At 44.4% G+C, this 25,787-nt stretch overlaps 1 protein-coding gene across 1 annotated transcript; it reads left to right on the top strand.

Annotated features, from left to right (window-relative positions):
• The first annotated feature begins 481 nt into the window (after positions 1-481).
• Positions 482-25,426, top strand: LOC120850769 (lisH domain-containing protein ARMC9). Its single transcript, XM_040498842.2, has 10 exons — positions 482-555; positions 2,393-2,467; positions 5,097-5,190; positions 7,401-7,450; positions 8,128-8,232; positions 9,744-9,781; positions 11,216-11,334; positions 18,943-19,063; positions 22,475-22,662; positions 23,921-25,426. Exons 1-10 carry the CDS (start codon positions 499-501, stop codon positions 23,950-23,952), a joined length of 879 nt encoding a protein of 292 aa, XP_040354776.2. The 5' UTR covers positions 482-498; the 3' UTR covers positions 23,953-25,426.
• The last annotated feature ends 361 nt before the right edge of the window (positions 25,427-25,787 follow it).

Below are 25,787 nucleotides of genomic sequence, written 5' to 3'. Positions count from 1 at the left end.
AGGCATTCCAAGAGACACACCTGCTTGCCTATAAAACTATATTTTTATAACTATATGCTCCACCTCTTTGCCCTGTCATCATTGTTACCAAGTGGAGAGAGTTACCGACCATTACAAAAGAATGAGGTCACTACGATCATGCATGGTAATTAGCCAATAATGTGGACCCACAGGAAACATGTTACTTCACAAGTATATGTATAATTGGGAGTGCACTGTACAGAGGGAGGTACTATGTATAACCTAGCTTTTAGCTACTTAGCCAATGTAGAATGCTACCTCTCTCTTTGTTTGCTATTGTTAGTCCTCTAGATTAGATAGGGTAAAAGCTGTTGCGGTGAGATTTCAATATATTATATACTGTACATAACTTAGATTTTGCAGAGGCTTATAATTTACTTGACTTTTCTCTTTGGCCAATCATTGAAATTGGGTTTTCTTGCAATAAAAGGTTTTCGTTGCTTCTTTTTTCTTCCAGGAGTGGAGCGCTGCTTCAAGATGTATGGCTCTCTCTTGGAAATGGTCAAGAGACTTCTCTGCCATGATAACAAGGAGGTGAGGGTTTTAGCTCTCTCTGAAAGTACTGACACATGGGAGTACAGTTGTATGCAGTGTCGTTCGAGGCAAACTATATGCCAAAATGCTCTCCATGCTAGCTTCTGCAGAATTTTATCAAACTACAGGTGTTGTGTGTCAATGCTGTTCTAAAACTACATGCCTCTTTCTCGAAACTAGGAGTTGTAACTCGGTGTCCAGCACATTTTCATATCATTGTTGAAGTCAGATGGAAATATTTTTCACTTCGAAATATTGGCAATTAATAACATAGTAATTTATTTTACCTTCAAACTCAGTTATAGTAGCTCATATCGGATGTTAGACAAGGTATTTTATGTATTCTATGTTAACAATAACACACTAAAAATTTCTTCCAGTTTTCAGTTAGTCATACTGAAGATAGCTGTCACAATAGGCTGTCGGCTTTAGTTTGTTGCTCATAATGCGGCATATTTTTATAGCCTTCAATTTGGCTGGAAATTCGCGGACCGCATCAGTGGCCCTTTTTTAACTGATAGCCAAAATATCTTATAAAAATTTTAAAAATTTTGTGGAGTTATTGAGTGTTTTAAACTATGCCGGTCGCGAAAGTTCCAGCTCCACTGACCACAATGAAAAATTCCTACTTTTCCCTATCTGTGTATGCCAATGGCGGGAAGGCGGACGAGCGATCCGGGAAGTCGCGAAGCTGCTTTCCATGTTGCCAGCGATCGAGCTCTGCAATGAGCGGCAATCTGTGCTCTGCAGTAGATTGCATATGAACAATGCCGGAAAAAGCTTCTTTTAATGCGTTAGCATTAGTGCCCTAGTACATACGCTGACCTTGGACTGGCTTGCTTGGACTAACCAAAACCTGCAACGTCACCACGGGATGGCGCCATAGCCGCACTGGCTGTGGAAACTGGCTAGGAAAGACCTGCAAGCGCCGACAGATGGGGTGCAGGTGCGCGCTTTGGACGCCCTCGGTAGCTCGTGCCGTCGGCTTTGGAGAGCTGAGGACCCCCTCGGGTTGTGGTTCCATTCCTCAACCTGCACTGCCTTCCAGGCCGTTCTTGACGCGCAGTCACCATGTCACCGGGTCGTAAGCGCACGGTGCTGTCGCTTCTGTATGCACACATGGGCGGCAACATAATGCCCAAAAGGACCAAAGATGCCGTTTGCACAAAACCCCCAACGCTCGGGAACAGAGATTGGCCCTTTGAAGACAACAGTATACGGGCCGTACGCGCCAATCGAGGGGAGGTGCACTGGCGCCAACCGAGGCCGCCATGTGCATGATGTTTTATCCTTGTTTTCGTTGGGAAACAAAATTGTGCTGACGATCATGTGACATGATGCAAATGGACAGCATCAACTGGTGCCTACCAGTTGCCTACACGTCGACATTGTTTTTTCTAATGGGCGTCTTTACGCCGTAGAGCAGCCTCAACTCGCAGACCCTCTGGCATGGGCAGGTACGCATACCCGTAGCACATGGTGAGATTCAGGATCTTGCCATCACGAACACTGCGTAGGCACGTAGCACATACCTTGTAGGCAGTCAGCTCACTGTCCGGGTACAACTGAAGAACCTCATGGCAAGCCGCCGGCAAAATCACCAGATCTCGCATAAACCACAATCGACCACACTCAGAACATCTAATGCATTTCATCCTAACAGCCAGGGTGAGACCGATCAACCAAGCGGCGAGTGACCGAAAGCTAGAAAGAGCAGGTGGTGCCCTCTCCCAGCACCCAAGCCAACTGCGCTTGCTCCGTTAGTTTTTTGCGACGCGAGGCTCTCCCAGTACAACAAACTTAATGCAGCTGTCGCCGTAAAACTGCCTTGTTCCAGATCCTGCCGTACGTGAATGGGGCACTGTACAGTCTACTCGCTAATGTGGATATCCGGAAGGCAGCACTTGCTCTGGTATGTTTTTTTGTCTTTCTGCCAGGAAACTTTTCCATATAAAAACGGCACCTCGAACTCTTGTTCATTCAATCCCCCTCCTATTCAGGACAGGATAGGCTCATTTCTGGGAGTCTAAACCCATTTTCTTATGGCACCTTTTTGTTTTGTGTTCTTAAGCTTTAAATTTAATTTATTACATACCATCGACATCCCCCATCATTGGTTTTACCACCGCATCACATATTCTCTTGCATTGATCACCACGCAAAAGTTGGCCCTGCTTTTGCCCCAATGTTTTCAATTCCTTTTTTTCCGGTGACATCTGCGAATTGGAACGTCCTGCTTGAAGCCATCATATCAATAGAAGACATGAAATGTTGACCTTGTTATTTATCTAAAGCACTCCCTTATGCAATATACTGACCCCCCAAGGCTTCTTAAATAAATAAAAATCTAAAGAAATCCTTTGACACAATATACCACTAAACTTTGTGTCAATTCATGTTTGTATAAAGGGCAACATATCTGGGTAGAAACTGCAGTCTCCCCAGTGCTACCTTGTCAAGCATACTCATATAAAAATCAATCATGATTAGTGTTTTTTTCTTCTTTTTTACATGCATCGCATTATAGTTAGGGTTTCGTGTTTTCGAATAAATCCGGGAAACTGAAAAACACCAACCGGTAAAATTTTGGCAATTTGGATTTATCCAATAAACTCCCAATTTTGATGTGCCAATGCCCCCTCCCCCTCCCCCCTTCACCCCCCCCCCCCCCCCCCAAAAAAAGAAAAAAAGATAAACATTAAGACGGTATTTTACGATTAAATTTGATCAGCACACAGGGTCAATGGTCCTGAGAAAATGCCACCCCGTAGTTATCTTTGAAATCTCGGAGCATTGTCAAAAAGGGGTCTTACTGCTTGTCTCATTAAGGTTCATTCGGGACGACAGGGCCTTGTACTTTAGGGTCACGACAAAAGCCACTGTTTTGGTTTCCAGTCTTGGTCATATTATTTGTGCTTTAGAGGCAAAAGAGGTTGTGTTTTTTTTTTAAGTGAAAGCTATAGACCAAAGAGTTTTTGCATAAAATGGGGAAGAGGACCTGTTGAAACTTCTTTCATCGCTCCACCTCGCGCGGCCACGGGGTAGGTGGATGGAATAGGATGGGACGAATACGAGCTTCCGAGCAACTACCTCCGAGAGTTTATTGATTTTAAGGTATTGACATTTATCGGAGCAACACTTGTGTGCAACTTTTGTCGTGGGACACATTAGTATTGCCAATGGCAACTGCACCAACGCCAAATCCAGCTGAAAAGATGTTAATTGATATACGAGCCCATTTTATTTTTTTTATTTAGCATACGTTGACACCCAGATAATATTTATTTATTTTGAGTGGAAAACACCATGAAATTAAACTTCGAATTTCGGAGAATTGGGAATCAAACAAAAATAAACTCTGATAAACTCCGAAGGCAAAACATAAACCCCGAGAAAAACCCTCCGAATTTTCTGCAAAAGATAAATTCCAAAAAAACACCCTCAGAATTCAACAAAAAATAAACTATGGAAACATGACATTATAATTATAATAAAAAGGCAATATTTCTTTGTTTTCTCTCTCTCTAAATTTTGATTTATGGGCAATTTGATAAAAATAGCCCCCCACAAGACTCTGAACTATCGTAAGAAATAGGAAAAATCCCCTCTGAATTTAGTCGGAAATGAAGGCTAGAAGCCCAAAAGCGAATGCAAACTACACAGTGCATTAAGACGCTAGTTTTGCTCAATTGGTTATTCTACATAATATTGTAGTACACCCATAAAACACGGACAAGACGGAGGAAGGAGCAAACAGAGTACGGCGTGGAGGTGGAGAGGACACAAAGCCTACTTTAAAAAATCTTGTGACAACAACACTAGCATCGATCGTCACCCCTCACTGTCTCGTTAAAGAAAATAATTAACCGCCGAATGTGAGAGTTGGGCACCCTTTGATTTGAATACCCTTCACTGTGTTCACTAGGCACGTATGTGTTTTAAGTGCGTAGCTTCTATAAGGCCAGCTCTAGCGCTTCCTCATCCGAGTCTGGGATGTAGCCTCAGTTGGGGACTTTCCCGAGCATGTAGCCTCGAGTGAAGACTTTCCCTAGCATGGGGCTCGGCGGCACCGAAGCAGACCACATACATTGTAAAGGCTCGTGCTTGCGGGCTTTGCGTACCACCAAAGCTGCACAATGGTGGGCGCAGCAAGGTGAAAAGGGAGGAGCAAAGGACACACTGCAAAACAAGAGCGCCAGGTCCAGCAGCATCAGGAAGCCAGTGGCCATTACATGGCAACCGACCGACAGTTGAGGCGCTCATTCATGGACACTCCGTTCGGTGCAGCGCGTAATGTGTGCGGCAGGCTGTGGTTTCAAACAGACGTCAGCAGACGCATTCTAAGTGCTGCGCATTGAGAATGCCTTTGGGAAATGCCAAAGAGACAGTAAGTTTTCTCCCGATGAAGTCACTTTTATGAAAGATGCACAGTGTCTTGTCTACCACTTTTTCCATCTTGTCCGAGACTTTTTGGCGTGGTACATACAGTATGATGCATGCCACACACCGCTCATACTGGTGTAAACATTGCCGTCACCCAGGGCCTGGAGTCGAGCCTGGAGAAGGCCAAGGAGCAGTGTCCTCCGGAGATCCTCAAGCAACTGGAGTACGTCCACAGCAGGCTGCTCTCCATAGGTGGGTTGGTATGGGTATGATGGGTCCTCCTGGACAGTTTGTGGTAGGGCATGCCAAAACGCGCATGCGTCTTCATGAAGGCTCGCGTGAAATATTTTTGGAAAGATTCATTTATTTATTTCATTTATAACACACTGCAAACCATGATGGTCCAAGCAGGAGTGAATACAACAAAATACCGTTTAATCGCGTGTGAGGGCTGCACCCCCATTTTTAGGACACAGTATTGCAAAAAAAAAAGGATTACAGAAATTATTTGCATATGTGCCGCACCCCCTTGTTTCTGAGGCGCGCCGACTGCAATGCCACATTTCTATGGACAACTATCGCTAGGTGGCGCTAGCCACCTACCGGGCACGTAGCGGCACGTGTCCACATCCCCAATATTTGCTCTCCACTCATCTGTATCACCGTATGGCGTAATGGCTGTTACCCTCGGTTGTGGTCAACCACACTGTCGGGATGCATTCATGTTGCGGCCAGGCATTGAGAAAAGATAAAGGTTATGTCAGGTCCGGTGGCAAGCGCGAGGAATGGGGTATTCAGTGGGCTCGGCTCGCGCAAGCACTCAGGTTTCCGAATGCCGCTGTACGCTCTGGGGAGGTTTCCTTTTGTTCTTAGATTCGTGTCAGAGCGTCGTGATTTCTCTGCTTTTTTGCGCAATCTGAGAGCCATGGGCCAGTACCACTTCAACAGTCATACGGGGTTCAAACCGAAAGTTGCCGCTCATGCCATCCAGTATGGCAAAAAAAAAGAAGTGTAGGGCGCAGTATGTAAACTGATTAAATCCGACTGACGATTTAGTCGGGACTTTGGTGTGAAGGCGTTTCGGACCGTGTAGCCGAGCACACTCAAGTATGTTTGTGTCTGAATGTGGATACAGATAATTTTTTTTTAAACCCGTGTCCCCAAAAAAGGTTGCCCTCAAATCGTGAAAAAATATTCCGGCCCTTACACGAGTTTATACGGTACATTTTGCGCAATAGGAGAAAATATACACCACAAAATCTTCTACAAGAAATGCAACAAAAACAAAAGTACAAACAAGAAACCACCAGCAGCAAAACGTAAAGTATCAATAAGGGAACCTGTGCAGTCTTATCTAAAGCTCCACCTAAAGACGGTGCTTTAGATAAGGCTATTGTACTCCATGACATGTTATGAGCCACCGGACTCCATTTCACCTTGCAATGTACCGTGACATGCTATGAGCCACCGGAGTTAAGTCTCAGTGTCACGAAACAATTGAATTGTCACAGGAGGGAAGGAACTTGCGCACAAAGTCAGGCAAATGGCCATTATTGGCATTGCTCATGAAGTTGAACTTCCTTTTGGCCAACCAACAGTCTTAAGTCAAGATTTAGGGATGGCATTGCATGTGTGCGAAGTTTGTCTCGGGCTTCGTTTTGGCTGACCAGATTAACTGTGGGAGAGCGTCACTTGCGATTTGTTAATTTATAAAACTATACTTCGTAGCTTCTTGAACGAAGCTAAAAGGCCCACTTCTGTGCTCAACCTAGGACGCGAGCTTCCTGGTAAAGTGGCTACTGAAAATAACAGTTTGATATTCCAAAATTGTATTTTCAGCAGTGTTATTATTTTAGCTTTAAAAATAACGAGCTTCTTCCTTAACTCTTTACCTCAATACGACAAAGCTGTTTCGAAGGGACAGGGCTTTCTTAAAGGCCCCCTTCCCACCTCTTTGAAACTATGAAATCAGGGCATGTGGAGAGGGAAAGCATGTGAAACAGTGTGTAGGATACACGCTTGCCACAGACACAGATAAAAAGGAGAAGTGCTCAGATTTTTTTTCATTAGAGAAGATGCTTGCACACTGCGACAGACATTGCACCTGCTTAAATCGTTGGCACTTTTCCCTCGTTGAGCATAATTACGGGCCATTTGTACTGATACACGGGCAACACAATGCTGGACACATGTACAGCCTGCTAGAGGCAGAAGCTGGTCTCGATGAAAAAACATATCACCTTCGTAAGTTTTAGCCTGCATCTGGGCCACACACTTTGGATCCGACAGTCTCACAATGGGAAAAGTGCCAAAGAGTTTGAAAACCACACCTGAGAACATCACCTTGCAGCAGGGCCAATAAACAAGGGCTTGCATGGATAGTAACTGTTGTCCACATGCATTGCGTGTGCAATCAACCAATGGGCGTTATGTTTGGAGGAAGTGAGCACAGTCTGTTTCAGGGGACGTCTCCAGTGCCACCAGTTCCCAGGGTGAAGAGGATGAAGACGAGGTAACTCCAGTCCTATTTTGTCTGGCATGTCCCTACGTTGCTGTTGAAAAAACAGTGCAACGACGATAAGTGACAGACTCTGCCGATGAGTTCTGAGCAGTTTACCTAGTTTCGATTGCCTAATCATATTTATCTACCTATTTATATAAACAAAGCCAGCGTGTCTACTTTCCTGCAGAGAAAAGAAAGAGCCGGTCCTTCTCATTTGCAAAAAGCGAGAAGCAATCGATAAAGCACCGACAACATAAGAGACCGAAAATAGGAGTTTGAGTTCGAAGGAGTGTTTATTATAAACAGAAATTACCAGAGATCAGAACAGAGATGTTATACGATGGCCGTCAAACCTGGTAACCCAAAAATGGGATTGGCGCCGAGACGCTCGGCATGTGAATCTCACGCTCAGTGTCCGAGTACAGTTTACTTCCAAGTCCAAATGTTATCAGTGCTTTATCATTCCCTTCTCACCCCCCACAGATGGAAGTTGGTGATCTTTTACGTGCCTCTGTGCTGTGCAGGAAATTATACACCCAAACCCTATTCATAGGTAAACCTAAGAATAACATCAAAAATGTTTTTCTCACACATTCCCACAAATATTGGACAGAATGATGCTCATCCTCACATTGTTTGTCAGCGTGTGTCATGTTGTGAAGCACTGTTTTACTCGTGGTGCGTAGGAAGAATCCGAACTGGAGCCGGAAATCGACCAGGACGACCCTGTGGTGACTAGGCCAGATCACCCTCACGGTGACCAGCTGCTCAGGCTCTGTTACGGTGAGCAGGTGAGGACCGAGGCTCTCGTTTTCCGTCCGAAAGTTAGGATGGTATGTCGGAGGTTGAAAGACATCAAGCTGGCAGTTAGAGAAGGCTCGATGGGCATTGACTGAACGAAAGGGGAGAAATAACAGAAAGAGTGAATGGGTGTGCAGGCAAGTTGGTGAGCCTCAAACGAGACTCAAATTTGAGACCAAGGGAAGAGGAGGAAAACATAATGGAAGGACACACGTACACTCACCATCTCCGGCAGAGATGCGGTGTGCGTGTTACCTTTTTATGTTTCTTCCCCTTTGGTCTTGGGGGTTAGCTACTAGTATTGAAAGAGGCTCAGATGTAGCCTTTCTTGTATGTTTTAAAATTATTATTGGCAAGAAATTATGTCTCTACTACTTATCACTTGCAGTTTTCGGGTTATACGGGGTGTTTTATTTTTTTATTGAATCCAGATTCTTTTTTTAAAAAAAGCCGCGAAAGCTACACAGGTGCAGTCTGTGCAAGTGAGCTATGCGGCCAGGCGGACATTATGTTCAAGATAGAATTTAGGGCACATGTTTATCTTGAAGAAATGGAGACAATCAATGCTGAAGGTCAGCCCAGTTCTTAAAAATCCTGGATTGAGCACGCAGTTGGAGTTATTCACTGTCAAAGCTTGTTCTGGAATTCTGTCGATACCGAAACTACTAAACGTGCGATGCTCACTGGAAGGATATCCCTCATTTGATGCCGGAGGGTCACGTGTTAATGATGAAATTTGCGTCACAGCGCTCCGAAGCTGATTGCAGTTGGTGCTCCGTGGCTGGCGATTTAAAGCAATAAGCCACCTTAGTGGCCAAGTTACTTTGCTTGTCACGGTTGTATAACTCACTTGCACAGACCGCATTTGTGTAGCTTTGACGGCTTTTTTTTTTTAGAAAAATTTGTATTCTATAAAAAAATACATCCTGTATAAATTGAATGAACCTTGAATTTGTTGCATGCTAATTATGTATGGAGTGCGACGCGGCTAGTGCGAGCAAGCAATAGCTGTATTTTCTTTTTTTTTTTTTTCGCAGCTGGAAGGCTGTCGTCAAAATTAGCAATGTAATGGAATCTGCTTACGAGGGACACCAACCTTGGCAGAAATATTTGGTGTTTGACAGTAACCTGTACGAATACAATGCTACAATGTGTCGGCTATGAAACATTTTGTAGAGTTCAAATAATTATACATATTAGGCAGCCCATTACTTTGTCCACAAAACATCGGTTGGTTCTTTGTAGATCTTATCAATTTTCTACAAAAAAGGTAGCTTTCTGGCAGATGTACTTTTCACTTTTTCTATCGGCAGCTTTTTTTTTGGGGGGGGGGGGGGGGGCTGGGCTGGGCTGTGTTGGGCTGTGTTGGGGCTGGGGTGGTTCGTTGTTTTTTCTTTTTTTTTTTAGAAGAGCACTGTCGACCTTATTGCTGACAACTACACTTCAGAGCTGACAGCTTCACCAACAGAATTGAGATTGACATGGTTTTCTTTGCTTGCAGGATACTCTCAGGCCAATCCCAGACCCTGGAGTGGCCAGGTGAGTTTGTCCAGAGATATTCAATGGGGTTATGCAAAATGACGGCATCGGTACTATTTGCCCATTTGCATTTCGTGACAGGCCTGCTGACTTCCGTTGCTAGCACCTAACTGGATATGGTTGGGTAGGTGCCAGCCATATAGCACGTTCTACGGATGCTCTGCGTCGGTGCTCATCTGGGCTTATCTACTTCGTTGGTTAGACGGGCTTGCAACGTCGAATTTTCACTGTGCTGCACTGCCCTGTGGTGGAGGCTTGGAAGGTCTCAAAACTGCCTTGTGCCTTCTAAATGCAGCCCGACACTCTGGGTCTACCATGTCTCAGTGGCAAAAAACTTTTGTTTGGTGAAAACAAAAAATTGACTAAACTTTCCGGTCCACCAGATGCAGTGCAACGAGATGAATCAATTGGGGCTTTTATTTTCTAAACCGGTCCTTGAAAACAGCTGCATGGGACAAAAATATGAAACGCTCGGAGTTAGTACTGCCGTGTCTTGTTAATATGAACCCCTTTAATATGAATACCCCGCTATATATAGACAACATTTTCGGGGACCGACTGGATAAATATGTCCATTTTTGCCATGTTTTTACGAAAAACTCGCATCGTGGGCGCTTTTTGGGGGAAATGAAGTGTCCATATTAACGAGACATCACTGTACTATACAAGCGACAGGTAGGCACACACCGATGCACTTGCACGCGACGATGTAGCACTTCCGGTACACATTTTCGTCACACAAGTTGTGTGGATTTACCTCCATGTCGCAGCCTAAGATATTTTTGTATTCGCTCTTTCTCGCGCGAGTTTAAACGTGGTGGTGTCAGTTTGCAAATAACCCTCAATCACTTCCGGTTTCCGACTAGACGGCGGGTTTTGCAGTATCTGCATGATTAAATCTATGCGCTATGTTTGGAAAATGGTCGCTTATGGCCACTTTAGCACATTATTCACTCTCACGGGGAAAGAAAGATGTCTAAAAATGGAGAAATATATGCCCGGACCGGAAGTATGCCAAGGCTACCGAATAGATGGCACCACTCAGTTTGTTGCCAAACAAAAAAAGGGTGAATAAAAAGTTTGGCCTACCTAAGTCGTATATTTTGTATCTTTACCGCCGAATTCACAAACCTCACTCCAATTGAGGTGCCCCTCCACTTCCTCAAGGAAGGCGACAGGGCAGGCGCTGGCCAATTGCGAGGACGGATAAGCAGCCCAGGCCGCCTGTCAGTTGTCGCAATTGCCTAGTGTCGGCCCTCGCGCCTTCTTTCAGGAAGTGGAGAGGTGCCTCAATTGGAGTGAGGTTTGTGATTTCGGCGGTTAGACCTGCCGAGACACCAGCTGAAGTTTCCTCGGACAAAGGCGGTACGAGCACGATTTTTACATCTGAACAGTGCTCTGAGTGAGAGTTTGCCGTGTGACGACCCTTGGCAGGCTGGAGCAGGAGTCATCGCCGGAGCCCTCGCTGATGGAAGAGCCAGGAGAGACGCCCGATGCGTCCCGTTCTGAGACGGACGACTCAGATCGCCCCTCTTCTGTCGCCGTGCCTGCAGGTGCGTTGGCATGCCACTGCGCCTTTCCCTCTTTGCTGGGGGAGTCCCTAATCACAAAATGCAAGAATTAGAAGAGAAAATAATTTAATTGTTTTTAGTTTGATGTCGCATACAACATACATTTTAATTCTTTCACTGAAAAAGTGCACATGTGTTTAGTTGTATCAGTCCAAAGTTCATATTCACTCTTTACAAGCAAATTTTGAAGAGCTTTTCTTGTTTTCTCGGAATTAGCTTTTCATCACGGCACAGAAGTTTTGCCGTGATATCTTTGGACCTAGAATTTGGAGCTGAATACTGTTTTCAGGGTTGTAAACCCCATAAATAGATGACTAAGATTTTGGGGAAATGTTAGCTGCAAGATTTTCTAATTAGCAAGAACTTCATTGGCTCGTTTCTAATTATCATTGAAGGATTTTTTACTTTTTTTATAATGCTTTTAAAAATATAGAATGCATTTTTTTATTTTTTTTTTGCACTGTCTACTTTTTGTAGAACGTAGAGACATACTTTGTGCTATACGTTGTGACGAGGGTATTCTAATGTATTTTAACAAAAGGATATGTGATAAAGTTGAGATTTCTTTTATATGGGGGTAACGATAAGCCAAAACTTAAAATGGCAGCCACATATCATCAATATCTGCGCAACTGCGTATAGGAAATTATGTACGCTTAGAAATAAACTTAAAAATAGCAATGAAGAAGTAAAACTTACGGCCTACAAAACTCTAATACGACCCACTCTAGAATATGCCTTGGTCGTTTGGGACCCCGCAACCAAGACTGACATAGACAAGCTCGAGAGAATACAGAGGAAGGCTGCACGTTTCATAACTTCAAATTACAAATCAACGTCCTCTGTGACCGAAATGTTGAATGCTTGCTGGCTTGAACCCTTAGCGGTTAGGAGAAAAATTGCACGCCTAACGTTTTTGTTTTTGATTTATCATGGACAAGTAAAGATCAACCGAGACACTTATCTTAGAAACATAACCAATAGATCAGCTAGATTAAATCATTCCAAAGCATTGCAGTCGTATCTGCCCAGAATCGATGTTTTCAAGTATTCCTTTTTTGCAAATACAATTAACGACTGGAATAAGCTTCCCGAACATATTGTAAGTCACAACGATGTTTCAGTGTTCGAAGACGCCGTTAGACTTTTTTACTCTGTTTAAAGAGTGAGCATATTGCCTTAATGTTATTTTGTCTTTTTTTTTTTTTTTTCTCTTTTTGGGGTTAAATATGTACATATTACGTGATACTTTCAATATTGTACTGCTTTTTTTTTTTTTTTGTATATAGTGTTTTTGTACACGGCACGTGCCCTCAGTTATTAGTTATTGGTGATAATTTTTGTCAGTATATTGTCATTGTTAAATTTATTATCACTTTTTACGTGCATTTAGTGTTCTTGTTTTCTATTTTGCGCTCACGGCGCGTTTTGTATTTAATCTTGTAACTACTTTATTGTTCGTAGCTCTGTTGGAGGCATGAGTCATATTCTTTTTTTTTTGTGTGTGTGTGTGTTCGTTCCTCCCTGCCACGGCCCCACAGGCCAGCAGTATGTACAAATAAATAAATAAATAAATAAAAAAACTACCGTATAAACACGTTTTAAGGGCAGGATTTTTTTTCTAATTTTGGGGTAATTCTTTTTTGTGTGGCCCATATACGGATAAAAACGAAGTACTATTGGATGTGCCTCAGAAAATTGATGTAGGTACTTGCAATCGCATGCAGTGGTCTCGAGTGGATTTATATCTTTCTCGATCGTTATAACCTGTGATATCTTCGGTGCTCGAACCAAACAGGCATCAACAGTGGCCAGAGTTTCTCTTTTGAGTTGTCCGGTAAGCACCTTTTCAGGGTTCGCGTTAGCCATTTATTCCATAGAATTTCACCTCGACACCCGTATCGATGCCGATGTCGAGCGACCGCAATGTACCAACGAGCCCGCCTTCGACCACATGCTTCGTCCAGCATCGTACGCAGATCTTGTCGATACCGTATTTGCGACCCGTTGCACGTCCGTTGCATTCCAAGGCACAAGTGCCATTTCGAAAGTACTTTCCCTCTGCTCTCAGGTTGTGGGTCCCGCATAAACAGACTTAGCAGAACGAAACATTCACGAAGCCCAACGGCGACGTTCGGAAACCCGAGGGTTTGATTTTATGGCAGCTATTGTCAGATGAGCAGAAGGTGACCGTGGGTGATACGAAAACCATCAAAAGTACAGCTTTTCAAAGCTTTACTTCAGTAACCTTTTTTTACACGCGCTTTGAAACACGGCAAAAAGCACGAGCAGAGCCGCACACGTGGCAAGGTAGAGAGAGATGGCGAAGACACGGTGCGCGTGCCACACTGCTGAAGCACTCAGCGCAGCTCGGAGAAAAGGGAAGTGCAGCTGATGCACAAATTTGCAATCTTCTTTTTTTTTTTTTAATCAGATCTAGATATAGGGTGTGTTGCCCTACACACGCAATTATATTGTATAATAGATAAGAAAGCAGTTGGCATATGCCTAGCACAACAATTTACAGTAGGGGTTAAAATTTAACATAAATTGGATGAGCAATTACATGAAAACCTTCCAAGACCAGGGTCTCCCCAGCTGTCTGGTTGGCTTTCTGACAGCCGTGCTCTGCAGCAGGGGCATTCGAACTTGGTCGTGCAGACCCCAGAGTGATTTGTCGTGCCTCGCCGCCTTTTCATCACAGAATGTGTTATGTGGCTGTCTCCCAACAGTTTACGGTAACACTCCCATGTAATGGAAGGGCGCCGTACGAGCGCCGCGTTGGCTTGCGACTGGAACTCGTGTGAGAGTCCTGAGCAATCACCAACGCTGCACTCATGCCCAGGCTGTACCGAAAAAAGGCCGTCTGGTTGGTTGATGTCGTAAATCCGGCGCTACGGCTTCGCTTGCCACAAGGTGTTGAGCAAGTGTGCTCGCACACACCATGAAAGAAAGTGCAGGAGGCGAGGGGGAAGAAAGCAAGCGCTTGGCTTCTGAGGAAACGGGGGGGGGGGGGGGGGGCGTGAAACGGCAGGGTCAAAGCTGGGGTGTGCAATCGCGAGAGACGAGAACTTTGCTTTCCAGTTTCACTCGATCGCTAGCTTTGGCAGGGCTTTCTTTCGGAGACGCTACGCACGACGACGTTTGCACCGTCGAGGTGCGAAACACCGTCCGATGTTCGTCTGTGCTGCACCGCTGCGAAGGGACGCGCAATATATTCTGCATTGCCCTGGCCACGATAGTGTGGGTAAAGAGTGAATTTTTTTCTCCTTTTACTGTTTATGGCTCATGGAACTTCTCATTAGCATGCACGTTGTAATAATGTGTTATTGTTATCATCAAATATTGGTGTGCCATTAACTCTCGACTCTCAAGGTATGCGTAGCATTTTTATAGCTTTGGACAGAGGTTGTTAATTGAAGGTAAATGAGGGATTGAAGATCAAATACTGTGAACGACATAATTTTTTCTTGTACAGTCGAATCTTGTTAATTCATAATTAAGGGGGACCGAAAATTTGTTTTAATAAAGCAAAGTTTGTATTACCGGGAGTTTCCTCCCATAAAGTGTGGTACATTGCTAACTACCAACAGAGGTACCGATAGAGTAACCAAAGGGTTGTCTCAACAGCGGTGGTGATCTCAAAGGAGACGTCAAACCTAGTAGCGCGGTCCCCACATCTCCGCGGCAACATAGACGACGTTTAGAGCTACATTACCGCGATTCGGTTTGATTAATTACCTCCGTCGATGCGAATGATCGACTACCTTGTCCCACTCTCTCGAATATAGCGGAAGAGAAGACACACATACCAGAGTAAGGAAAGAGTCCAAGAGCATTTATTAGAACACCCTTCTAAAAGAACTACTACTATGTCCCCATCCAAATTGCCCTCCGTGCCGGCAAGGTAAGAAAAGGTCCTTACCTGCCAGACGCGGAGTTCCGGAGAGCCCAAGACCGGGGAAGCATCGCAGAAGTCGCCAACACACGTCCTATCTCTTTCGCGGTCACCCGGACGAGTCCCTTTCCCGAAAGCGGGAAAACAAGAGGCGAAACCTCCTCGCCTGTCAGCAGTGATCTGCATCCGAGGGGGTGAACGGAAAAAGGTCCCCCCGGAAGAGAGTGAAAAGGAGGGCCCCCCAAGCGAGGCGGCCCTTCACCTCACAAACAGGTCGGAGCTCACGGCGAAGGAGGCCGAGTGTTCCGACCTGCGGCCATTATCGAAGCCATCGGGGAAGGGAGACCACAGGAATCCCCACATCCCCCCCCTCGTTAAAACGGTAGGTGGGTCTCAATAAAGAATAAAGGAGGCCCACCTGCTCTTATAAAATAATATATCTCTTGTAGAAATAAATGAACTGCACAAAGGACGAGGACAGAGGTAGAAACAAGTACGACACACGGAGCGCAGACTTCCAACTGTTTATTTGGCGCAGACACAACAGTATATATAACAGCAGCAATCAGTTTGCGGTGAAATAAGGTTTAAACATGACCATCCAAAAAAGAAAATTCCTTGTCTGATTGTGAAACAGATTGCATGCTTATGCAGTCGTGACCTTTCTTTTTAATGAAGTAGGTTTCTACGAGTTTTCTTTCCATTGCCTCATTTGCTTTTGCGAGAACACGTGTCCTTTGCAAATTAGGATGACAACCGCATTTCAAACAATGTACAGGCAGATGTCCGCCTGTGTTGTTTTTTATCGACAGAAAGTGTTCATGTGCCCTCAGGTTGAAACAACGTCCAGTCTCGCCAATGTATACTCGCCCGCAAGAAAGCGGAATTTCATAGATAACACCGGATGCGCATTTTGTGTAGCGCTCGCTGTGCTCCTTTTTGCATTTGTTGATGTTCATTCTTGGCTTCATCATAGGGCATACTTTACTGAGTTTGCAGGGCGCTGAAAAGACGACCAAGGTATGGGTCTCTCGGTCGTCTTTTCAGCGCCCTGCAAACTCAGTAAAGTGTGCCTATGATGAAGTCAAGAATGAACATCAACAAATGCAAAAAGGAGCACAGCGAGCGCTACACGGAATGCGCATATGGTGTTATCTATGAAATTCCGCTTTCTTGCGGGCGAGTATACATTGGCAAGACTGGACGTTGTTTCAACCTGAGGGCACGTGAACACTTTCTGTCGATAAAAAACAATACAGGTAGACACCTGCCTGTACATTGTTTGAAATGCGGTTGTCATCCTGATTTGCAAAGGACACATGTTCTCGCAAGAGCAAATGAGGCAATGGGAAGAAAACTCGTAGAAGCCTACTTCATTAAAAAGAAAGGTCACGACTGCATAAGCATGCAATCTGTTTCACTATCAGACAAGGAATTTTCTTTTTTGGATGGTCATGTTTAAACCTTATTTCGCCGCAAACTGATTGCTGCTGTTATATATACTGTTGTGTCTGCGCCAAATAAACAGTTGGAAGTCTGCGCTCCGTGTGTCATACTCGTTTCTACCTCTGTCCTCGTCCTTTGCGCAGTTTATTTATTTCTACAAATCATGAACCAACTAGCCCGCCAAAAGGTGTTACTTTAATATACCTCTCTGCACACCTCCAACAAATACACGCGACACCCAGCGCAGGGGGAAGGGAGACCACAGGAATCCCCACAAGAGACACATAGGATGGGACCTGCATGTTAGTTTGAATTATCCGCAAGTTTGAATTAACGAGATTCGACTGTAGCTAAGTTTGGCAAATAAATTTGCAACTCGGAAAATATGTACTATTGTGAAACATTAATCCCTCAAAATGTTCTCGAATCCCACACGTCGAAAAATTTGCACATGTTAGGGCTGTGCTATATCAAAGACGCATCATCTTTAACTTACTAGATGCAACACAAGCATTCCATTGTCTAACCCAGGTGAATTTTTGTCTTTTTGCAGTTTCCTCGCATATGGATGCAATACTAAGATTGTTTTTATTTTGTCCTAGTGTATTGGTGGGAGATCTTATTAAATACTCTGCACTGAGTTGCTAGAAGATAAATGACTCCATGCTTCCTGGAAAGCGAAGAGTGGCTTCTATCACAGAACTTGTATCCACTCCTACGTTGCCACATGAATGGGCGTACCAACCGGGGGGCAAGGGGGGTTCTTGCCCCCCCAGTTCTCAAAGTAGAGGGGCAAGGCATGCGTTTTGCCCCCCCCCCCCCCCCCCCTCCCCTCCCCTCCTGAAACAGCCACCACTGGGCAGGGCAAACACTGGCCGGCGGCACCAAGGGCACTGCTGCCCGGCCCTAAAAGGGGGGAGGTCTGGTTTACCCCCCCCCACTCAAAAACAAGTTGGTACGCCACTGCCCACATGGGAGTCACACACACTTTTCTTCTCACCATTTTAACCCTGCTCTAAGTTGACAGGCAGAGTATGACGAGGCTCTGGACAAGGATTTTTCTACAATTTATTTTTGGAGGCTGGGTAGAAAGAGGATGGAGGAAATGCAGCAACACCGTTCATTCTGTTTTCTCTCAGAGAAAAGAACTGTTTGTACTTAAAAAATAATTTGAAAAGGTATTGTTTGGAAGGAGCTTTTTAATAACACAACAGCACAAACCAACTTTTTTTTTTTTTTATCAATTTGACGATTAAGTTTATTTAGTTTGAAAAAAGTCAGAGTGGACAATGAGGGTTTGCCAGTCATCCCCAGTCACTTGTTTGAAGACCTCTCCAGACCCATATACTTCACACGCATCATAGGCTTGTTCGTATTACCATAAAATACCAAGCATCCGCCCAATCCACAATAAGTACCCACCCCTCAATTTTGTAACATTCGCAAAATACACAAAAGACATATCCTTACACAATGTTGACCTAAGAAGTGCCCATCCTGCAGTTTTACATGATTATTACCAAATTCTGAGTAGGCTTGTTCGGGATTTTACGGTATGCAACACACTTTGGCGGCCGGCCATGTTACCATTCCTATTATTTTATATCTAGATTTTCATTGAAGTATTCAAACTTTGGAACTATTCTAAAACTTTGGCAAGCTTCGGTTTGCCATGGTATTCTTTGGCATTATGTTGTAAGCAGCGCATCATCTTAAGGCTTGAAAGGAAAGCCTGATAAAGTTTTTAAAGTCTGACACAAATCCAAGGTGCTTGTTAACTTAGAGTTTATACTGTAAACAATGCTGCACATAGGCCCACATTTTGGAGGGCACAAGCTCTCAGCTCGCGCCTCACATATTGACATAATTATTTATCAAACATTCCACGTCACCCATAAAGGCACGTTGTCCTGTAGTCCTGCCTCGCCGATCCAACTGCTGCTAATCTGGCATAAACTTGGAGTCAAAAGTATGGCAGAAGCACCTCCCACATTCTTTAGGCTGGTTCAGACATTTACGTTCAAGTGTCACTGACTACATTACTGTGGCTTGTGACTGCTTGTGACGAGATGATTGCTATGGCAACTGAGGTCTGTGCAACACATCGCAGTGGAATGCAAGAAGTTGTAACACGCTTGATCATACTCAACTTCAGATGTCTGAACCAGCCTTCGGGCTGCGTCCCAAGCCGACCCTTATGCGACTCGGCCATGTTTGCTTCTTCTCCGTCCCCTCCTTCATTGCAGCACCTCCGATTGACGAACAAGCCTCCCAGCTGGTGAAGCAGATCACCGGTGAGGAGAAGACTCTCGTAGCCGCTGCAACCCCGGGAACAGTGCCCCCTACAGAAAAAGTGAAGGGGCTCAAGTGAGTCGGCACTCTTTTACCCTTGTGGCATTTGTGGGAGCTTGGGAGCTGGACCGTGAAGCCGTTGTTGCAGCTGCTTCACAATGGTAGCACTCTGGAGGGCATTGGGGGGGAAGGGGATTGAGGTGGCTGGGACGTCCATGAATTTGGGTGTTGAGGGGGGGGGGGGGGGGGGGGGGAGAGGGGGCCAAAATGCATGTGTATATTACAGGGTCGGCTGGATTTTGGGGGGGAGCTGAAACCCCATAAGCCTCCCCCCCCCCCACTGGCTATGCCGTTGGCTCCATGCTACAGCTCTCGTTAACAATTCTTTATAACATTTATAGCCACTACCAGACATCTTGTTTTGACCGGTGCAGTCATGTTTTAGAGGTGCAATTCTGCCTTCCCATTCATTTTGTCTCAATGAAGACTCGCGTCCCGCTTTCATTGGAATGTGAGTGCAGTCGCGATGTAAGTGCTAAGCGAGCATACTTGGGTAGTAATTCAGTTACAGTAATTTAATTACTTTTCTTAGTAATTTGTAATTATAATTAATTGCTTTCGGCCAAAAGGAATTGTAATTGTAATTAAATTACTTTTAGCGTCAGTAGTTGCAAAATTTCAGGCGATTACAATTACTTTTGCAAAAATTTTCTGCGCTGACGGAACCTTTCTGAAAGCCTCAGCGCTCGACCAAGCGGCCTAGCTCCCAGTGAAACACCTCGCACAAAGACACACACATGTACAACATAAATAGTGTTGCATCGTTTGTTGTTGTGTTGCTTACACTGCGGGCTGAGAGACAATCCTTTTTACAGCCTACCTCAATGGCGCCGTGCTGCGCCGTTTGCTGTGCGAGCATAAAACAATGGCGTAAACATACCAAAATATTGAAAGAAGAATAAATTGAGCTTCGGCTTTCTGTTGAGCTAGAAAATTTTCATTGTCTGAAGTTGTTTTTTTTTTTTTTTTTTTTTTCTAGTATTGTTGCATATTTGTATCAGTATATTTTTCAAGTTTATTTCCTGTTGGTTTTACTTCGTATATTTTTTGCATAAGCATTTTGGAGACTGACCTCGCACCTGTGAATATTGTTACCGATGATTCGGGCACCCCGATTCGGTTTTTATATATTTCTAAGCGATTACAATTTCAATTCAATGTAAATAATTTACAATACCATGTTGTTTGTATGTGATTGGTCGTATTGGCACGTGTAGATTTTAGTTTTATATTAACACTTGTAAAATATTCATATATGACTAATTGTCGCATTTTTATTTGCCGGGCTAACAAAGCTCTGTCAACCTAATCTTTTCTTTAGCGATCTGGCGTCTTCCAGCATATAAACTAATTTAATATTATTTATAAAAGATATAAGAACGTACTTCATTGCCTCAAACTGTCAAGTTCCATTATGAATTTAACAAAATACATAAAAGGAAAGTACAATATGTGGCATTTATGCAGCGATGTCTCCTCAAACATTTGGGCAAGGAATGAACAAATATGTTGTTGCATTCGATACAACTCGTTTAAAGTTATATGGCCCAAGGTCGGGTCGCTCTCAGAAAGAAGTAATTGTAAAGTAATTTGATAACTTTTTAAAAGTAATTTGTAATTGTAGTTAAACTACTTTTGAAGCAAAGTAATTGTAGTTAAACTACTTTTGAAGCAAAGTAATTGTAGTTGTCATTAAATTACATTTTGAAAGTAATTTACCCATGTATGTAAGCGAGTGGACTAAAGCTAAAAAATTACCTACCGTAAAATACTGTGGAAGGGCTCACTTCATTCAGGCACCTAGTATTCGCATTTCTTGAAATTGGAAATCCTCCAAATTCAGTTTGACCGGACAAGTGCCCATGCCTTGATTAACCCAGTTTTCAGTGAAAGTAGGGTGGGCGCGTCCCCGGTATTTATGGCATGTTTTATAAAAATGAACATACTATAAAATTATTCCCTCTCATAGAGTAAATTTAGAGTTCTTTCTGTGGTTCCATCTGTCAATGCATTTTGTTTGCACAGTCCCTCATTCCAGGCACTTTTCCATATTACTATATTTGGCTCAGTGTTGGGAAGTACTTCAAGTACATTGTACTTAAAGTACTACTTCAAGTAGGTTTAGGCAACTTGTACTTTACTTGAAGTACATTCTCTGAGTATGTACTTAAAGTATTTTTTCTGGTACTTTCCGAGGAAAGTACAATTCCCGACTTCAAAGTACATTCTCCAAATTTGAGTTTCTTAAATTTGTATCACAAAATGATGCTTTGTCAACTCCGAAGAAATACTGGGAGGGATAATCTACTCTCGGCAGAGACGTGAGCAGACGACGCATCGCTCCGCTTGTTCTGGGGGCGGCTTCCCCGTAGCTTTTTGAACTCAGGCTACTTCTCAGTCGGTTAGAGCAAAATGAATTATAATCTAGCACCTGAAACTATGGTGCGGAACAATTAAACTTTCAAGTTGAAGAAAAAGACAACAGAGGAGAATGTCACAATGTCTTAAGACATTCTCTTTTTTCTTTTCCTTCGGCTTGAAAGATCCTTAATTTGTTTGCACCCCAATCTCGGGTGTCACATTATGGTTAATTATAACCAGCTTTCTTTCACACTCACTATTTTTTTTCTCATTAAAAAGAGGACACTTCTTTTTGAGAGGATTGCTTGCTGGACCTATGGGGCTGACGTCATGGCGCAACAATCCAGCGCAAGCGGCGCCAAATTCAGAAGAGTGACTTCTGAATTTGGCTCCATTCATGACAATGACTACTCTGTGGCCACTTGACTTTATCAAATAATCGCCACTGTTTTTGAAAATAGGTCATGCAGCCCTGATTACCCCTGGGCAATGCACACCAGTTCAAAATCACTGTATAGGGGAATTAAAGGACATCATCAAAGATTGCGTTAAAATACTTGTACTTTGCTTTTAAAATACATTGTATTTATTGTACTTTACATCAATTACATTGCACCCAGTTAACTTTTTACTTTACTTGAAGCACATCACGTCTCGTTTACTTTGTACTTTATTTGAAGTACCTTTTAGATGTACTTTACCCAACACTGATTTGGCTTGCTTCAGTTTTGTGTCAAAACAAAAAAGAAAAGTGCTCGTGTACTCAACGAAACGAAGGACTTCGAAAATTTGTGCATTTGTACAGTGAACTGAATTGTAGCAGAGCATGCTTTTCCTTTCGGCCCTGCTCCATGCTCCCGCTCCGCTCTGCACCCCCCACCACCCCCCTCCCGATGTCCCGTTTTCGACGCTGTAAATTATGGTCACCCTGCTCTATGGTGTACCGGAGAGGAAACAAGTCGTGGCAGTGGAAGGGGAGAAATGTCTGTTGTGCGTGTTAACAAGAAATCTGGCTGTCTTGGCTGATGTGTTGTCCGAGCCCCCTTATCCTTGCGGGGGCGTCAGCGTGCAGGAGTACAGCATAGCGTTCAGCTCCAGGCCCAAAATCCCGCGCACCCCCGAGCCGAGCAGCGCCACCTCGAGGGGCGGAGACTCGACGTGCAGCAGCCTGCGCACCCGCGGACGCCGGTCCAGCAGCACCCTGTCCAGGGACGGCTCCTCGGCCGCAGACCGCCCCAAGATACGCAGGCCCGGTGCGACACTTCTCTCCCACTCTCTGCCCCTGCTGTCCCGCAAGGCCAGCCTGTAAAGTATAAACCATGGGTTCTCAAGCTGGGTTCCCAAAAACTCGGGGGTTTCACAAGAACTCGGGGTTCGCCTGGAGTACCCTCTGGCGTTCACCGAGCACCAAAATTCTCTCTATCATACCTACTCCGAATAAACGAGGTTTCCCCAGTTTAAACCGTATCAGAGCCATGCATTGATGCGCAGCTGTGAGCGAAATGCACCCTATACTCCGTGACAACTTTTCTTGGCAATGCAGTGGAAGGTACGTCACGTGTCCCCTCTTCCATTTTGAGTGTACGCAGGCTCTCCTCCTCTCCCCGGGAAGGGGGGGAGGAGGGAAGCCTGCGTACATTATACTTCGTCTCACCCTACGATGAACTAAAGGCAAAAGCTACGCACCGCCAGATCCAATCACGAGCCACTTAGGAATTGTGCGGTATTTCGCTTCGATGCACGTATCGGTGCCCGCGTCTCGTATCACTGATGAGGGGACGGGTGGACAGAGGTTCAAATCGAAGAGCACTGAGTGACTCAACAATTTTACATCGCAAAAAAAGCCACGACATATATAGGCTCTTTGCAGCGTCGAAGCTGTAGAAATGATGCAGCGCTTTGGATTCGAGCATTATTTGTCCACCCCTAATCAATGTTAAGCGTGTCATAGTATAGAGTGGAACGTGATTGGGACTTGGCGGCCTGTGGCTTTGGCCTTTAGTCCATCGTAGGATGAGACAAAGTATAGAAATGGGAGAGGGGACGTGTGACGCACCTTTTACTGCATTGCCAAGAAAAGTTATCGCGGAGTATAGTGTGCGCATTATTGTTAATAAAGCTCCTCTGTACCATGCAAAAGAGGGCAGGGTTTCCTCACTCTCATTCGAGGCAGGTGGGTGTTCTTTAAATTGAAAACGTTCCCATGCACCAGACTCTGGGTTCTCAAAATCTAGGAAGTCAGGTGTTCCCCAGGGGCTCCTCAAGCACCCAGATTTTCTCGATAATTTTAACCCCCGAATAAAGTGTCTTCCTCGTTGGAGCACTATTTTCATATATCTGGGACACATATGAATGCATAACCGTCAGCCAGACACTGCTTAGTGTATGTAGTATTGAAAACCTTTGACAACAGTATTGTTTAGGTCCTGCGGTATTATTAAATTTCGAGGGCTCTGTACTAGTTTGTCAGAATTTCCTAACATTATTTTTTTTCTCTTTCTTGTTTTTCAGATGCATCCTCAGCACTTGTGGAGGAGCAGTAGTCCTTAAGGAGCACAGAATGGGTGTTCGACTTTTTAGGCCTTTACCTTAGGATATCCTGGCTCGCCACTAATTTGTAGGGAAAATGCCAGTCTGGAAAGCAATTGTGCACAGTTATGCACGGAAAATGGCGCACAGCTATGGTAGCTTACGTCATCATAAATGGGCTCTGTTTGTGGCTCCAAGTCTCATGTACTGGTGCCACACCAGTTCCTTGTTCATGCTGAGAATGGGTTTGTCCCCATTGGCTGTAGCCTACACACTGATTTTCGCAAGTTCAGTCTACCTGCTCCAAAAAAATTCTTAAAAGCTGCCAATCATCTGCATGTACATCCTGCTTCTATATGAAAAGTTTATTAAAAGACCTTTTACCACATTTAAGGGGAGGAATGTGAGAGGCAGGATGGAAATGTTCAAAGTTAGCACTAATACTTTTCTTCTCATGCTGCTGACACAAACTTCGAACCAGTCGTGAACAACACAAGTTTTCTGGCAGTAAGCTGAGGGCACAATAAATGAAAACTGCACTCTTGGAAAAAAGAAAAGAAAATTGGGTTGTGTGTATGTTTATACAGCCTAGAACTTGGTTTGCCTCAACGGGCGACGAGTCTCCCAGCTCTGGATGAGAAATTTAGCCAGTGCAGTACAACCGCTAGCCTGGGGTCTAACGTGCACCACGCAGTAGTGATACACGACCGCACGCCGGTACGACGCTCATCCAGATTGAAACGGGCAGGGCTGGGGATTGAACCCAGGATCCCTGGGTTCTGCAGCGCGAGCTTTCGCTCCACGTGCTCCGAGCTGGTGTGCGCTAGCCCACTCGGCCACCGATCTGCCGCTGCACTTTTGATTGACCCCAGTTGTTGCATTCTACTCCCGCTACTCTTCTTCGAGTCTCCTTTCGGAGCAGGAAAGAGGGGGCATGCAAACCTTTGTGATATTATTTTTCCATGTTGAAGAAGGTGTGCGTGCTTTGAACTTGCAGCTTTTTAGAATTCTTGGGGCATGTAGATGGAGTTAGTACCCTAGAAAGACAAGGTGAAAAACATCTTTAGCGCACCTTTAAATTATTGAAAACCGAAAAATATCTATTGTACATACTTTTGGCACAAATTTTAAGTACAAATGAAGCACAGGCGTTTTTTTATGAAACAGAAAAAGCTAGGAGATGGTAATCCTGGAGTGTGGAGAAGGAGAGGAGAATCGCAAATGCAGAGCTCTGGCACCTCTTTTACGAAATATCTTGCTTGCTTAATTTTCACATTCCTTTTTCTTTCTTTAAGAATCGAGGTTGGGTGTTGTTACAAGCCACACTTCATTCAGGTCAGGTCTCAGGCAGTTCTGTACGTTGTTAAAGTTTCATGGGTGGGGGCATTTTAATTGGATTATTTAATTAAGGTGAAAAGGAAATAATTCTCGAAATGGGGAAGGGTTGGAATTTGGACTAGTTAATAAAAGTTGTTTTTTTACTTACGATGTATGCATATTTCTGTGATATGAATGTCCGTAAAAAATATGCAATTTTCATAGAAAAGTGTCTTAGGTTGACAGCAGTGCCAGTTGCGATTGAAACAAATTGGCGACGCACGCTGGCAACAAACGCTGCCGTTATCATGACTGTGATGCAGCTCACTGTTTCTGCACTTGCACAAGGCTCCACTGGTTTACATTTGGCCTTACGACGTTCATACCAACACTTGAGGCTAGCGTAGCTTCTGCAGTGCTTCAACTCTGGCAAGTTGCTCGAATGCATACGAATGAGACTCGAGAGCAGGCCACATGCTCTCGCAGCAGTGCGGGGCTGCAGTACTGTGGAAGCTATGCTCGCCTTGACAAT

Source organism: Ixodes scapularis, unplaced genomic scaffold, assembly GCF_016920785.2.
Source record: "Ixodes scapularis isolate PalLabHiFi unplaced genomic scaffold, ASM1692078v2 PGA_scaffold1__304_contigs__length_218370807, whole genome shotgun sequence".
NCBI lineage: Eukaryota > Metazoa > Arthropoda > Arachnida > Ixodida > Ixodidae > Ixodes > Ixodes scapularis.
This window is presented reverse-complemented; position numbering and strand designations above follow the sequence as displayed.